Here is a 17,790-nt window from a genome sequence, read left to right as displayed (position 1 = left end):
GCAGTGGGGCTTTATGCAGCATTCTACACTCAAGGTATGGTTTCCTTTGCTGTGGAGACTTTTGTCAGGTGGTCTCACTGTGTAGAAAACTGTGTCAGTCGACATGAGCCACACCAGAATGCATTTCAAATTATGTGTTTGGGATTTTTCTGACTTTCACCACAGCATAGGTACAGGTTCAGTACAGATACGGCATCACATTTCCCTCTATTTTAGTATTTTGCGGTAGTGAAAAAATGAAAAATGGGTATGGGAAACGAATGGATATGTGAAATAAGCTTCTCATTTTGTGAACCTGTTTGTATGGTCACAGAAGTTGGAGCCTAACCTGACAGAATCAGAAAGATGATAAACACTGACATTGAAATGGATGTTGCATGCTGGAGCATACACTCACATTCATTCATTCTTGTGCAAATTAAAGATCTAATCCAGCTACCACACTCAAGGTTAGTGAGTAAGAGGAGAGCTCACAGTGACATTTTGGTGAGATTATGAATATTCCACATAGTGACTAGTTTGTGGTTTAAACCCTGGTCTCAAGAGAAGACATAATCGCTAATGGTTATGCCATCCTGCTAGTTAAACATCCATACATCAATGTTCTAAAGGTCACTAGAGTTACTACTTTAATCTGTAACAGCTGGAAGAGGTAATAATCAAGAGTTAGAGCTGAGAATAACTACTTGAGTCAGCCCACTGGGGTGCACACCAGGAATCTACAGCATGCTAACAAGAGTTACAGTTGTTTAGTCCACAATAGTCACAATGCTGCCTCTATGGAGATCATTTAATTCAGCCATTTGTTCAGTTTAATCCATTTTAAGGAATCTTGGAAGTTGGAGACTTTCTCAACAGTTTCAAGTAGAGCGGAGGACCTAGCTACGCAAGGGGTGGGTGGTGGGTTTGAGCATTTAATTGCTTGTGTTCACATATGGACCAAATTAAATTCACTTACATGTGCCATATTTGCAGTAACCTATTAACATAACCTGAACACCTCTGGGATCTGGGAAGGATACTTGAATACTCACAGAAAAACCCACAGGGAGGACATGCAGACGCCACATTGACAGAGACTGGTCCAGGAATTGAGCTCTGAGGTAGCAGAACTAACCACTGCATCACCATGAGGTCTAATGCTTCTCATTATAATACAGTATATTTTAAATAAATGGATGAAAAGCACATACTGTAAGTATCTCACAATTAAAGTGAAAAATAGCATGCCAACAACAGGGCGCACCTCCTAAGTGTTGTGCATAAGTCTTTTTCCTGAGCTACACAAACACAAGGGCTAATCCTACTGGGAATTAAGCACTAAAGCAGCTTAGGGAACACATAAATATCAATAAAATAACAGCAATTCGAAAATAAATCAAACTATAACTCACAATTGTTGTTTAGCCCAGTGGAATACAATTTGCTGGAAGCTGACACAGAAAGCAGAGAGTTTGACTCAGCATTTTGTTAATGTGACTGCAGCGCTCACAAGCTTGTCAGAATAAGGGTTTGCAATAAATGAATCCTCCTGGAGACAGATACTGCCTCTAAAATACAGATTAGAGTTTAAGACAAGAAAAAGTACAATTTCAACATTTTTCAGCATGCTGTAAAAACAGGCCTCTGGATACCCCTGATAAACTTTATAAATGAGCAGAGGGAAAAAGACCACTGCAGCGAAGGGGATTACATTCCCAGCAAATATCACATTGGTCAAATACTCAGAAATAATCAAACTCTTATGGGACAGCCAGGGTTTTGCGATTCCACTTAATACAATTTCTTTTCTTTTTTGTTTTTTTGAATATTATTTTGTAAATTGTGTGACTGTATGGTTTTGCTTTTTTTCCTCTTCTATACTATGTCATTCTTTTACTATTGACTTTTTTGATAACTGTTTTATATTTCGTTAGTTCTGTTAGTTATTGAACTCTTTGATTTTTTATTTTTTTTTTTTGTATTCTGGTGGAGATGTAATGATAGGTGTTATGCTTAATCTTTGCTCAAATATATGACAGACACTCAATACACCATTAAAATGGGTAAAAAGGCCTCTTAAATCTACTTCCAAAGAAGGGAGATTTGATGGAAAGCTTAGTTTATCATACAATATCTCATATAAATCATGCAAGCAAAGTACTACTCATAATCATTTAAAGAAAGTTAGATACATGTATAGCCAGTTTTGTGAATGAAGAATAAGTTAGTGCCAGAGATGGGAGATTCACAGTTGAGCAGATATTTAACCTAAAAAAGGTAGTTAAAAAAACAACTGAACATGACCAAAAACTATAAAATGTTTGATTGATTTTAAAAAAGCATTTTATAGCATTAGCTATGAGTGTACGGGAAATATTGAAATCTTACCAAATGCCAATAAACATTAAACATTTAATCAAGGACTTATACAACCAAGCAGGATCAGCAGTATTAGCAGGAGGAGAGCTGACTCATTTCTTCTGAACCACAGTAGGCTGGAGACACAGTAGGTTGTATTCTATCATCAGCTTCATTATTATTCTACCTGGATGAGTCAACAATGGTCATTAACACGTAATACAAAACTATGGAAGGTTATTTGTGCAAAAATGAAATGCAATTCAATATGTTAACTGCATGCACGTGTTGCATATCAACCGAGCAATCGATTGCTTCTCCTTATTGGCACTCAAGTTACGTGCCAGTTTAAAATGCAATACATTTAAATCATATCCAGAAGTTACATGTCATAACTAAAAGCAAAGCAAACATATTTGATTTTGCTCAGTTGCTTCTCTGAGCATATTGCATTTCAATTCAAGGCCATGCATTTCTTATGCCAAAACTGAATGTAATCAAATGAGCATATCAGCATCAAAATGTGGGTCAAGGGGCGTCAACAGTTTGATATGTGGTGTTCCAATTGGGTATGAGATGTTTCCATCTTTCCAATCTGTAAAGAGTTGGTGTAATAGAAGGAGCAACTGGAAAAAATGTCCTACTTGCTACAGTAACATCCTTAGAATGTATTCAAGAGCTAATGTCCTAAAGAGCTGCCGAATACGACTAGGTCAATTATCAACTGGAGGATTTGTACACTAATAATCCCTTAAATATGAGTTTGTAAAAACCTGCCGATGGAGGTGACAGTACTGACTATTGCTAAATATACTGACATATCTGTCAAGACTATCAGACAAAGAATGGAACAATATGATATAATGCAAGTGTAACACAACTGAACATAAGAGTAAACTTATTTCAGTATAAAAAACACTTCCCACCATTTTGGTTAATGACCCCACACTGACGAAATTTACGTTTGCCGCCATGACGCAGAAATGTTTACAAGTAGAATGCCTCATACCCCAACTGTTGCACCAACCTTTTGATCATTTAATTAAATACAATTTTGACACGATTAATGCATTGTCTTGAATTGAAATGCAATGCACTCAAAGCAGCCGCTAAGCAAAATTTAATATGTTTGCTCTGGCTTTAGTTATTATATGGAAAGTATGGCTGTGAATTAAAGTGCAATGCGCTCAAGCTATGCATATCTATTATCTTTTATTTCAAGCACCTAAAATAGCAATATGCCACTCTAGGAAATCAAAGCATGGGATCTGACCCATCAGACATGATAAACAAGTATGCTGATTCAGAAAACAACTGGTAGTTACTGACAGTGAATCAAGTAGCAGACGTTTGGAATCACTAACAGGAAAGTTGAAACATTACAGTAGTGGCAATAAAAATGGTTTGGAGACCTTTTGTTCAGAGGACAAATTAAAACTCCAAATTATGTTTTAAAAAAGACACAAAAGTTACATTCTGAAAATAATGAAATAAATGTTGCTTTTAGGAAATGTGAACAGTCTTTCCTTTATTTGTCATTGTTCTGAACCAATAAAATCATAATTTTGGAACTACAGACACTACATTAGAACAAGTTGAAATCAGTTTTTGTTGTAATAGACTGTGATGGACTTTAAAGAACTCTTGAAGGCAATTTAGGTAACTACATCTGTATTTGTTCTGTGACCAATAATTTATGACTGTAATGCATTTGTGCATTCTTTCTTATTTATCTAACTACATCTGTACATTATTTCTTTCTTGTTATCAAAGCAAATTCTGGTGCTCTTAGTTTAAAATGATCAAGCAATTCACAATTTAATACTAAATGAAAGAGGATCAAACCTTTTACGCACAGATATCCATTACCAGAATAGCTAGCCAATCATATGTGTTTAATATCTCAAGATCCAGAACGCCATGAAGATTTTTGGCATGAACAATGGCCCGTCCGAGAGACTAGAATATGATGTCAGAGACTGAGATATGTCAGTGAAAGAGATACTGTACCATATTATCTGGATATTGGAGAACGCAACTAATGAGGAGCCAGCCTGACTGTTACAACTAAAAACCATCCAGGACAACATTCAACTTTGACATTGCTGCTAATCTTCAATAAGCTTTCTAACACTATACACATCTAGACTTTGTTATCTGTTTATATTTTATATTATATTTTGTTTTACTGGTATGATTTTATTTTAATAAATACTAGGTTGCTTTTAGATTTTGATACTTTGACTTCATATGTAGAGCGACTGAGGCAATAAAGTAAATACAGCGCACCTGATGTAGTGGAGAATGCCACTATTCTTTTATTACTCAGTTATCATTTCCAATAGAAGAACAAACAGTATATCTAAAATATAGATGATAGATAGATAGATAGATACTTTATTAATCCCAAGGGGAAATTCACATAATCCAGCAGCAGTATACTGATACAAAGAAACAATATTAAATTAAATAGTAATAAAATGAAAAAAATTAAAATAAAATTAATGTTCGCATTTACTCCCCCGGGTGGAATTGAAGAGTCGCATAGTGTGGGGGAGGAACGATCTCCTCAGTCTGTCAGTGGAGCAGGACGGTGACAAAAGTCTGTCACTGAAGCTACTCCTCTGCCTGGAGATGACACTGTTAAGTGGATGTAGTGGATTATTCATGATTGACAGGAGTTTGCTTAGTTGGCTGGTTGTTAAATGGCATGTAACCAAAAGATGTGTCATCCTTCATGTATTGTCGTTGTTATGGTTCATCCAGCATTTTCCCCCTGGCTGATGTTCAAAGTTTTATCTCTTGTTTGTTTTGTTTAATTTTATACCATTTATTCATATTAATGTTCATTTTATTTATTATATACATTTTTCTATGTGTGGATTGGTAAAGAGGAATGACCTTTGTTATGTCCCATGTGCTTTGTGGGTGGCTCCCCAAGGGCCAAGACCACATGTCAATCACTGCAGAGAACAGTCCTCCACCCTATTTATGAGGGGATCTTCCAAGGTTCCTTGCGGTTCATTGAACGTGCTAGGGAGTGGAGAGTTTTTGTGAGTTTCCGTGCTATTGCTATTGCTTGTTTTTTTCTGAATTTCCAACCCTGTGCTTTGTTTCTTAACTTCATCTTTGGATTTAATTTTGGGACTTTGAGTATTGATTTTTTGAACCTCTGCCCTATTTTTGACCTTGCTTCTGCAATCTGTTTCAGAACTTTGTTTGCTGTGTATTACCTTGCTATTCAGGCAATTCCTTTGTGTTCTTCGGAGCTTTGGGGCTTGTACAACCTTTGTTAAACATAAACCTTTCATTTTATAAATATTTTTCTTGGCCCTTTCGGCTTCTAGTTGGAGTTTTGATGGTTTTCCACTCCAGGTATACCCATATGCTGTTCACACCAAAGGGAATGAGTCTGTATGTGGAGGACTGAAGAGTTATAGAGGCATTGTAGGCAACACTCAAACTGTCTATGTGGAGTAGTGAGGAGTGACAGGAATGGTAGGCATCTCCCGTAACTGTTCTTAAGTGGATAGAGTTTGTGTGTGTATGTGCGTGTGTTAAGCTTATGGTGCAAGAGTAGACCAATCCAATAATGAACTCTGTGTGTTCCATTCATCTCACAGTAATACAATCGTAAAGATCATGTGAATGATATTGGAAGCCCCTTTGCTCTTAAATAACCTAATATCTACTGTACTCTATCACATAGTGATATACGTTTAGATGCACTGGTCCGCATTGGAAAAACACCTGTAGAAACAAATGCTATGCTGGTACTAAAGCATGTCATCATGAACAGGATGAGAAGAATATAAGATGGAAAAGAAATAAAAATTAATTCCAAACCAGCAAAATAAAGAAAAAATACTCAATACAAAAATGATTTTCAGTCTGCCTATTCCAATTGCAGGTTTCATTTCTGTAATTTTCTTCTAACATGATTGCAGGGCTTTTTGGGAGTATTCACAATTTGTGGTATTCATGTTTGTCAGTCTGACTGCATGAAACAACTCAGCTCTCATGGGATCAGTCTTGATAATATTTGGTTCACCTATTTTTCTAATAATGCTAATTGAGATATCGTGAATAAAGCACACTGTACAAATTTTTGATATTTCAAAAAAATGCATTTAAAAAGTGTTGCTGAGTTGTTATAATAGTCTTAAAACAAAGAATTTGTATATGTCATCTCAATTAATGAATAATTTAATTGTTAAATTTATCTTGAGGGAGGTTATTTCAATTTATATATTTTACTGTTTTACACTTCTAAAAGCCACTGCCTAAGAGCAAAACAGATCTATGATCCAATTTATTGATTTGCCAGCAGGAACTCACCATCACAGCGTGTGGATAGACTTCAGCATAGATTTTTACCTCTTTATTGGGTATTTCTTGTATAATCTTACAGTTTAAAGAATATAATTAACAGCTAGAAATAGACTCTTCACAACCAACAACTAACAACAGTACATTAATTGATATCATTTTTAAATCGCTTGAGTTAGAATATAGTGTCTTTGAAAGATATTTGAGACTTCATATTTATATCTGAGCTTAGTTTTTCTGTGTTAATGATGCAGTGGTTAACACTTTGGAGGCTGTGGATACAAATCCTGCTACTGACACTATATGATCATGAGAAAGTTACAGCACCTGCCTGTGCTCCATCCAGAAACACACAAAAGAAATGCAACCAATTGTGTCTCAGATGTTGTAAGCCAACTTAGATAACGGTACCAAACTAACAATAACTACACTGTATGATATTGTAAAACACTATTACAGACATTATTTTATGTAATCTACTAATATATGTAATTACATTCTATTATCAGTGTTATTGTCGTGTATGATGCATTGTTACAAAACCATTTAATAAACAAAAATATGATATCTCTGTCTTTGATGTAATAAATACAGAAAATTAAAAATGTAACCACTTTCAGAACAGTTAAGTCTTCAAATACACCTTACCGTCACATCATGCCAGCATTTTCTATCTTATGAATTATCAAAACATTTTCTACTTGTGTGTACGCAATATACAAAAAAAAAATGAAGAAACACACACATAATACATAAGACTTGATGACCAACACATCCGAACCCCACCTCATTAATCCCCCATGTCAACCTACCCTCCCCTCCTCATTTGCTATATATTGGTTTGCATTCCTGTATTTCTAATCATTTTCCTCTGATGATGACTCCTGATAGGAGTCGAAAGCTTAGGAATAAAAAGCTATTTTAAGCTACGTGATTCATTTTCTACCTTGTGGATTTCTAGCTACAAATATGCAAACCGTATCACAGACCTTTGCTTCTACACAGTATGTGTGCTCACTGCTCACCTGGTAATGCAATCACCTGAAAATGAATGGATGTTTTGTCCAAATGGAATGTTCACTATTCTACTTGTATATAAATTATTTGTCTCTGGTTGTCTTTCAGATGCCTCTGTGGAATGGTTGTTAAAACTGCTACCTCACAGTGGCAGAGACCTGGATTCAGTTCCTATCCCAATCCCTATCTCTGCAGACTTTCCATGTTCGTGTAAGTTTTTGTATGTATGCATCTCTGTAAAATAATTTCAAGACATGCAGATCAAGTTGTTTACCAGCACTGTCTTCACTAGTTGTGGTTGTGTGTGTGACAGTACTCTGTGATGAACTGGACTTCAGTGTTTCCAGGGTTGTCCACTGCCTAGTACTTAATTCTGCAGTTATGTGTTCTGGGTAAAGAAAAGGAAACTATAAAATGCGTCAGTGGTTTCACTTCCAAAAACAGCCCAACAGAAGGTACTAGAACTGAACCCTCTGACAACATTGACTCCATGTTACTTCCAAATGTGAAGATATGGGTAGTTTAAATTTTTCACATATAAAGGCATTCTATAAAGATTTGGTTCGCTTAAAGTGAACTGTAATCTACTTTTGGTGACAGAAACAGAGCGTAGGCCACCCTGTGACGATGTGGGTTCTGGCTCCACACTCCCATCTGATTTGGAAGCACTTGAACCCAACACCGTCGATAACGTAACCGAGTGAGCTAGTCAGTGAAGGCAATAATTGAGCAAGGGGTGGTGCAAAAAGTGAAACAGTGCTTTTATTTAAAAGAAACAATCAAAAACAAAATAGTGTTCCATATAAAGTGCAGTTCTTTCTTCAATAAATAATCCAATAAAAGGTGGAGGTTAAAACCAATAGAAAAACACAATCCTTAAAAACCAGAGGTTAAAATCATCTTTAGGAAGCAGTTCTTAAAACAACAAGCCCAGTGCTTTTCTGGTAGCGTCTCACCTGCTTATCCTGTTAGGGCTTAGCAGCAGGCAAGACGTTCTCTGCAGCTGCCCTCTTCTACACACACACACACACGAGACTGGAGACCTCCCGATCCCTGGCTTCGGTCTGGCACTCATCCCAGTCCCCGAGTCTTAGTTTCCACCAATGGCCAGGACGCACACATTGGGGACTCCACCACCAAGCCTCCCGACTACCGCTGCCTTTCCATGGCCCTCTGCGGCTCGTCGCTTTCCTCTGGTCACTCCTGCTACATGGTCGCTCAGCGGGAGCAACATCAACTTAAACGCCTGGGTGTCGGCCTAACACCCAGCTTCCTCGCAGCTGCCCACGAGCGCTCGTACGCGCGCTCACCACATGCTCTGCGTGTCCGTCTATCTCCTGCACCGCCTGCTTCCTCACTCGCTCCTTACAACCTCCGTCTTCTTTTCCTTTCTTTCCTTTTTCTGATCTTGTTCTTTTTTCTTTCTCCTCATCTCGTTCTTCTTTTTCATCCCCTTCTAAAACCGACTCGCGCTTCTTTTTAAAATGACGAGGGCCACAGCAGCTGCAGCATTAGCCACGGGACAATCACGAATGTGGGCAGTTCCTCACCTGTGCACTAGGTGAGAAACGCCCACCCTACGGATCATCCCGCGGTCCACTATGGCCCAACGTCCCCTCGCTAAGCCGCGATCATTTATTTAAAATGAATGGCTTTTGCTCACGAGCTGTGGACCCATAACACCACACACCCCTACTAGCAGACTAAGAGTGGGACAGCTGCAACAGAGTGAGTGGACTGCCTGCCTGCCTGCATACCTAAAGCCAGCAAAATGTGTATTATAAGGGAAGCTACTTGAACAGAGAGTAGATAAGAAACATTAGACAAACAAGAGGAAACCATTCAGTTTCTCATGCCCATTTGCTTAGCTAATAGCTAGGCCGTCCCAATATCTTATCCAGATTCCTCTTAAAGTTTGTCAAGGTTTCTGCTTCAGTAACTTGTTCCAGAGTCCCACAGCTCTTTGCATAAAGAAGTGCTTCCTGCCTTTGGTCATAAATGCACTTCCCCTTAATTTCCTCTATTGTCTTCAAGTGAGTGCTTCACCACTAAGCTGAAAAGAATGTTGCTGGTTCTACTTTATCAGTGCCTTTGAAAATGTTAAATACCTGGATTAGGGCCCCACATAGTCTCTTCTGCTCAAGAATAAATGGGTTTAATTCTCTGAGTCTATCAGAATAGGACATGTCCTATAGTTCTGGAATGCACCTGGTTGCTCTCCTCTGCCCAGCTTCAAGTGTTGGTATGTCTTTTTTTGCAGAGTGGTGACCAGAACTGCACACAGTACTCCAGATTCAGTCTTACTAGTGCATTATATAGTTTAAGCATAACATCCCTTGACTTATATTCAAGTTTTTATGAAATATCCTAACATTTTATTTGCCTTTCTAATCACTTGCTAAAGTGATGAAAACTTTATGTCAACATAAAGCCCTACATTTTTTTCCTATATGACAGTGTCTCCTATCTTGTATTTACAATTGACTAGCTGTCCCCCATGGCTCCGCCCACATAGTAGTGAATCAGGACAGCGAGGAGGGCCCTGCTCGGCTCCCTACACCTGACATCACGCTTCCCCTTCCTCTTGGCCCACAGCCTCTGTCTCGGATTTGCGCAAACATATCACTCCTGCAAGCGAACTATAATTCTTAGCACAATGTAAGAAGTCGCAAAATCAACCTGAATTTTAGAAAAAAAACGATCTAAATCCAATAAGTAGTTCTCTCATTCGCCAGCTAAGCAGAGGTAAGGTACGCCCCGAGGCTGGCGTATGAGTAAGGAGGGCTCCACTCCCCTCCCCTCAGACCGCTGCATATCTCTTGGATTCGCACAAATAAATTGATACCGCAAGTAAACTATGATACATAGTGCAATGAAGAAAGTTGAAAAATCAACCGGAATGTTTAAGCATATTATAGAAAAAAATCCTGATCTAAATCCGTTAAGTAGTTCTTTCGTGAAAAGCAGACAGAGAAAGAGACAGACAGACATTGGATTTTTTATATATATATATATATATAGATGTTCCTTTTGCCCACGTGTAGCACTTTGCATTTTTCTACATTAAACTGCATTTTCTAGTTGTTCATCCAGTTCTGAAGGCCTTTTTGAATTCTTTTTGCCCAGAGTCTGCCATCCTTCCAATTTAGTGTCATCCACGATTTTGATAAGTTTACTTACTATACCAGAATCAATGTCATTAATATAAATCAGGAAAAGTCATGGTCCAAGGACAGACCCCTAAGGGATTCCACTGAAGACCTTGCTCCATGTGGAGCATTCTCCTCTTACTGTATCAATACTCTTTGTCTCCTGCCGGTTCACCCATTAGAAATCCAGTTTTGTAGGTTACTTCTGATAGAGGGATGTAACTCTCAATGGCCCAGACATTGAGTTTAGTGATATTGTCTTGGGACCCTTCATTGATGTCAAGTTGTATTCCTCTAAGACACAAAATTTAGAGAAGGAGCCATTGTGTTGTACTTCCCAATGAGAGAGAAGAACCCCTAGGGGCCTTCATTGATGTAGACCACCAGTGGACACTAGAGGCTGTTGTGGTTTTGGAGGTTTGCTCTAACTCTGCAAGTGACTCAATAATATTTCTGATAAAATTACTGAATGGCGAAACCCTGCTACAGTCAAGTAAACTCAGGAAGATGAGAACAACTCTTCTTTAAAGGGAAAGGCTAACAGGTAACTGTGGAAAGATATTGAGAAAAAGCAAACTCTGGAGATGAAGAAATGAGATTTTGGAAAGGCTACGCAGATTAGCTACCCCCTCTAGAAATAAAGGAAAAAAGGAAATACCATTGCATCTGGTAAGCCTACACTCTGCTGACAGAGTTTATACGTTTTGGCAGGCAAGGGGAAAAAATGTAATTCTGTCCTTAAAAATAAGTTAGAAACACAACACTTTTACTGTTCAGTCTTTATCATGTGTTACTTCATTGCTTCACCAATCGTACCACCTTGTAGTGTTTTATTTTATAAAGACACCTTTAATTTTTACCAATATGTGTGTCTCTTGATCAGTGATGGTTTCATATATAAAATGTGTTCTTATATGTTAAATGTGATTACTGCAGTTCACCCTATAGAATACAAAGCAAATAAGCAGCAGATTAGTTTTTATGAACTAAATGTTGAGCATTTCAATGCATAGACAATCACTCAAGTAACTCTTACTTTGACTAAGACATGCTGTACAAACGGCAACTACACAAGGAAGAATAGATACGTGTATGAAATACATAAATGTATACATTAACTTCAGGCTTAACAGTTTTTGATTTATTTGCCATTTGTCACTTTTAATATGACTCTTCATAAAGCAGTAGCAAGCTTTCCTCATGCCAGTTACACCAATTAATTAATTGCAATGCACTACTGACAATTGTAAGTTGTCGTCTTGTCTATTAATGATGAGGTAAGATAACACTGGGACTTGAATGTAATGGCTTCCCTGAAGCTTACAAGCATAATTCAACTCATTATTTAATTACTGTGTGCATCCAGCTTAATAAATATTTAATATGTGTTTTCTTTCGTACCTATAAGGCCATTTTTTCTTTCAGTTTTCTACAAGCAAGCAAGCTTTGATGTAATACTTTTGCGACTTTGGCCTATGAAATCCAGAAGCTCCTGAGGCCCCTTAAATAGCAAAAAGCAAAAATAACCTCTTTAGTTTCCAGTCACCAAGTGCTAAAACAAACAACCCTTAGACCACAAGAGTTTACACTTCAATAAGGTGTCACATCATAAAGAAGTTTATCCCTAGTTCCAACTTGTCAGAAAGGACAATTGTGGTTATTGTAAAACTTGGCAATGTTGTTCCACTATTCTGCCTGATTACAAAGAGAAGCAGGTTGAGATCATTTATAGAAGCTGTGTGGTTTTTGTTTCTGACCTTGTTTTATTTATTTAAAGAGCTTCTATAAAAAGCCAAATTTCCTACTGGAGACAAATAAATATGGTTCTATCTATCTATCTATCTATCTATCTATCTATCTATCTATCTATCTATCTATCTATCTATCTATCTAGCTATCTAGCTATCTATCTACTCTCACTAGTAATTAAATGATCATATTCATTTGAGGGTCTTTTTAATACACAGGTGGCATTTGGCGCTACAGCAGTTGGCATTGCTGCAAGCAGTTCAGTTGGAGGGACCAGGTAGAAAAAGTGTTGAAATTTCAACATGATGTAACTGAAGGGTATGCAAATACGCCTCAATTAAAGTCTGCAATGTGCAATGCACATTGTTTGATTTGTAATTTTAAACTGTGGAACAGAGGGGTAAATCAAGAAAACATGTGTCTTTATTCCAAACAAAATGGAGAACACTGTATATATGCATATGTACAGTATATATGTACTTTATACTTTGAAAGATTTATTGATTTATTGTTTCTCTGTCTTCATATATACAGTATATACACACAAAGGTTGTTCAAGAAGTTCCCGTACTTTTATATTTTCGTTGGAAATGGTGAAGGCGGGAGGAGTAGTAATTGGTCGTGTCTGAGAGTGTCATGTGAGTTCTGTCTGGCAAGCCACCTGCCCTTGCAGTTTAGTATAAGAGTTGTCACCCTGTGGTGAAGATGGCTGATGTGGTGAAGATGTTATGTCATATGCTTTTTGTGAGCTGAAGGTGTGCTGGGAGCACAAAATCAATCTCTGCATGAGTGCTCAGTATGGGGATAAAGTTCTCTATCATAGAGTTGTCTATGAGTGGATTGAAATGTTCGAAAATGGCTGTTCTATCGTGACAGATGCAGAACTACGACCACGAGAAACGATGTGAAAGCAGCTGTGCATCAGTGGCTACACGCTCAACCAAAATCATTTTTTGCTTCTGGCTTTAAAATTTTGGTACGACGCTAGGAAAATTGCATTGCAAAGGAAGGTGACTATGTAGAAAAGTGATGTCATTTGTTTTTGAAATTCTTTATAAATAGTTTAACTTTTTGAACATCCCTCATATATGTGTGTATATATATATATATATATATATTCTGTATATATTAAAAGGACAAGTGTCTGTATGTCCATTCGGTTGCTGTGTCTCTGTTATCTAACATATGGCGCATCAGAAAAGTGATCACATTTACAAACCCTGTACCAAATGGTATGACTTTACATACTTGGGATCAACAGTACAGAGTAATGGGGATTGTGGAAGAGAAGTGAAGAAGAGAGTGCAGGCAGGGTGGAATGGGTAGAGAAGAGTGTCAGGAGTGACTTGTGACAGACGCGTATCAGTAAGAGTGAAATGGAAGGTCTACAGGATGATACTGAGACAAACTGTTATATGGGTTGGAGATGGTGGCACTGACCAGAAAGCAGGAGACAGAGCTGGAGGTGGCAGAGTTAAACATGCTAAGGTTTGTATTGGGTGTGACGAGGATGGACAGGATTAGAAACAAGTACATTAGAGGGTCAGCTCAGGTTAGATGGTTTTAAGACAAAATCAGAGAGGCGAGATTGCGTTGGTTTGGACATGTGCAGAGGAGAGATGTTGGGTATATTGGGAGAAGGTTGCTAATGATAGAGCTGCCAGGTAAGAGCAAAAGAGGAAAGCCTAAGAGAAGATTTATGGATGTGGTGAGAGAGGACATGCAGGTGATGGTGTAACAGAGCAAGATGACAAGGACAGGAAGATATGGAAAAAGATGATCTGCTGAGGCAACCCCTAACGGAAGCAGTTGAAAGAAAAAGAAGATACACAGTGGTTTCAGAAAGTATTAAGATCCTTTCACATTCTGTGCATTTTATTGTGTAAAGATTTATTTTTAATTTTTGTACATTAAATTAAATAATAATTTTAGGATAATTGGATAACCAGCGCATGTTTGCTGAATTCAGAAAAGTTTTCTGACACCTTCACTTTTATTGTGTTGTAGATTTAGGTTTAAATAGATAACTTTACCATGTATGCCTATCAATCTGCATTCAGTAATCCATAATGGCAAAGTGAAAAAATGTTTTCAGAAAGGTTTGTAAATTTGTTAAAAATGAGAAACTGAAATCTCTCATTTATAGAAGTGTTCAGACTCATCGGTGTGGTACTCCAAATTGTGGTCAGGTGCACCCTGTTTGCTTTAATTATCCTTCAGATATTCCTAGAACTTGATTGGAGTCCACCTCTAGTAAACTGAATGTACTGGAGATAGTTTAGAAAGGCACACACCTGTGTATATAAGGTCCACAATTCACACTGCATGTCAGGAGAAAAACCAAGAAGTCGAAGGTACTCTCTGTACACCTCCATGATCGAATTGTGGTAAGGCATAGATCAGGGCAAGGGAATAAAGCTATTTCTAAAGCTTTGAGTGGTCCCAGGAACACAGTAGCCTCAATAATTGTGAAATAGAAGAAGACGTTTGGAATCACCTGGACTCTTTCTCGAGTTGGCCATTCAGTTAAACTGACTAACTAGGCAAGAAGGGGCCTTGGGGAGGAAGGTGACCAAGAACCCAAAATGTACCTCGAACAGCACTTTAGAAGTCCACTGCTGAAATGGGAAAACCTGTTAGGAGAACAACCATCTCAGCAGCACTCCGTCAATCAGGGATTTATGATAGAGTGACAGTATAAAGCACTATAAGAGCATGAGGAAAAGATACTCTCGTCTGATAAGACAAAAATTGAACTCTTTGGGCAGAACTCCAAGCACTACATCTGTCGAAAACCAGGCACTGCTCATCACCTGCTTAATACCATCTTTATGGCAATATATCGTGGTGGCAACATCTTGTTATGGGAATTCTTCTCAATGACAGCAACAGGGAGACTGGTCAGAATAGAGGGAAGGATGAATGCAGCCAAATACAGAGTGGTCCCTGAAGAAAACCTGCTCCAGAATGTATGCAAATGCAGACAAGGGTGACGAGTAAACGATCAGCACAACAATGACCCAAAGCATTCAGCAAGACTTTCCTTATGTGGTCCAGCCATACCCCAGCCCTAAACACAATAGAACATCTTTGGAGAGACCTGATGATGGCAGTTTACAGACACTTCCCATCCAATCTAACGGAGCCTGAAAGGACCTGCCAGGAACAATGGGATAAACTGCCTAAATCCAGGTGTGCAAACTTATTGAGACTTATTGCAGCTGTAATGGCTGCCAAAGGGGCATCTAGGAAGTACTGAATTAAAGGTCTGAATACTTCTATAAAGAAGATATTTCAGTTTTTTATATTTAATAAATTTGCAAATGTTTCTTAAAGCATGCTTTTACTTTGTCATTATGGGCTGTTGAGTTTAAATTGATGGGTAAAAATTTTGCCAATCTCCAATAGATCTACTGAATTAAAATAAAAAATATATAAACCAAACCATTTGCTGGGTGACTTCAAACATTTATTTGAAATAAATTCATGACCAGATATACAAATATGTGTGCGTCATGAATGTGCAATTTAAAATAAAGGTTATATTTAACTAAGAGAAACAGTGCTGCTTGTGTATAACTAATTACATTTAATATTGTCCCCTTGTTTGTCATTTTTAAAGAAAAGCAGATGTTTATGAGATAATTCTGAGAAGATGATGCAAAAATTGAAAAGCCAACAATTGCTGTTAATCAGAATGAAAAGAATAGTCATTTTTTACTTTTATGTCATCTAACACATTATTAACATTTATTCACTGTTTTATCAGCTCCATTAATAGTTTTTAGAGTTAAAATTATTCTCACTATTAGTTTGCTTGGCTTGAAAGGCTTTAGTATGCATATACATTCTTCTCGCTCACACAATCTGCATAACATAACATAAAATTCTCAAATCTGCTTATCTCAATTCAAAGTCATGTCATTCAAATCTATTTTGGCAGGACTAGGCACAAGGCATGAACCTACACTTGATGGGCACAAACTCTCAATGATACTCAGAAAGTAACAATTTAGAATGATCTGTAATGTGACATGTCTTTGGGATTTGGAAGAAACTGCATTCCAAATAAGTAAATACTGGAAGAACTTGCAAACTCTACATGAACAGCAACCAGGTTAGGGAATCAAACCCTGGACACTAAACCTGCAAGGCAGAAGCGCTAACCTCCAACATACCGTGCTACCCCTCCTCAGTTCTGTCGGCAGCTATTCTGATGACTTACCTTTGAATCTCCTGGTGTGAAGTCGCTGAACAGCGGGTGACCTCCATTGCTGAAGCTGTAGGAATTCCCATCTTTAAACACATTGATCCTCTGGGCCGTCAGTCTAGTGGGAGTGTACACTTCCTGATCGGGCATCTCCCCGAAGCTAAAAAATTGGTCGCTGTCAATTCGCCTCTGAAATTTTCCATGCAGAAAGCTGTGCGGATAGTCCTGCTGTGGACTTTCTACCGCTTGGCCATCTTCATAAACCTGTTTTAGCACACGGCCACTGTAAGACGAAGAGATTTTAAACCGTACTTTTTTGGGCTTGCTGTCAAAGCGTTCATTAAGCTTTTGGTGAAATTCATCCATGATACAGTTGTATGGTCTGTGTCTGAATGGGAAGTCAGTCTCTTGTCTGAAATGATCATTTTACAATTAGAACCTGTCTTATGACCTCCTGTCTTTAAATAATTTAGCATCCAGATCAAATTTGCAATAGCAGGTGCCATACAGTTAGAATTTCATGATTTTTTTTTTTTGTACTTTGCATATGCTTATGACAGTGGAAGCACCTTTTCATTTCTTTACTTGGTAATTAATACCTCTAACATTTAACAACAATAATGCACAATTATGATCTCCGGCCCCCTTAGCACCTTAAAATGAATTAAGGGAGTGAGAAAACAGATCAATAGATGAACAGATGAATGATATACTTTTCATCAATTAGTAAAAACTAAAATTAGAAAACGTCATTTCATTTGTTAATTTTTCAATGCATTGATCTGAAATGTTCCAAAACTGAAAGTGTAGCATGAATGTTCTATCATATTCTGCCATAACAAATTCAGACCGAATAAACAGCAAACTCAATAAAATGTAAGTTTTAATTCCATTCCTATTCTCTTTTATGGTTTCTTATTCTGATTACTTCTTTAAAATGGCAATCCTGTAAAGCTATATTAATAGACTAGCCAAATACCCGCGCTTCGCAGTGGA

General features: G+C 37.7%; 1 protein-coding gene across 1 annotated transcript in view; it reads right to left on the bottom strand.

The window, feature by feature from the left end:
- The window catches only part of LOC120543044 (glutaredoxin domain-containing cysteine-rich protein 2), a 28,886-nt gene extending 11,707 nt beyond the window's left edge, over positions 1-17,179 (bottom strand). Inside the window, exon 1 of the mRNA XM_039775876.1 lies at positions 16,810-17,179. Coding sequence (XP_039631810.1) covers positions 16,810-17,160 — 351 coding nt within the window. The 5' untranslated portion in view covers positions 17,161-17,179. The remainder of the gene's footprint in view (positions 1-16,809) is intronic.
- Between the last annotated feature and the right edge of the window lie 611 nt (positions 17,180-17,790).

The sequence above is a fragment of the Polypterus senegalus genome, chromosome 13, assembly GCF_016835505.1.
Source record: "Polypterus senegalus isolate Bchr_013 chromosome 13, ASM1683550v1, whole genome shotgun sequence".
NCBI classification, from domain to species: domain Eukaryota; kingdom Metazoa; phylum Chordata; class Cladistia; order Polypteriformes; family Polypteridae; genus Polypterus; species Polypterus senegalus.
The sequence above is the reverse complement of the archived record's forward strand: the minus strand, read 5'-3'. Positions and strand labels throughout refer to the sequence as shown.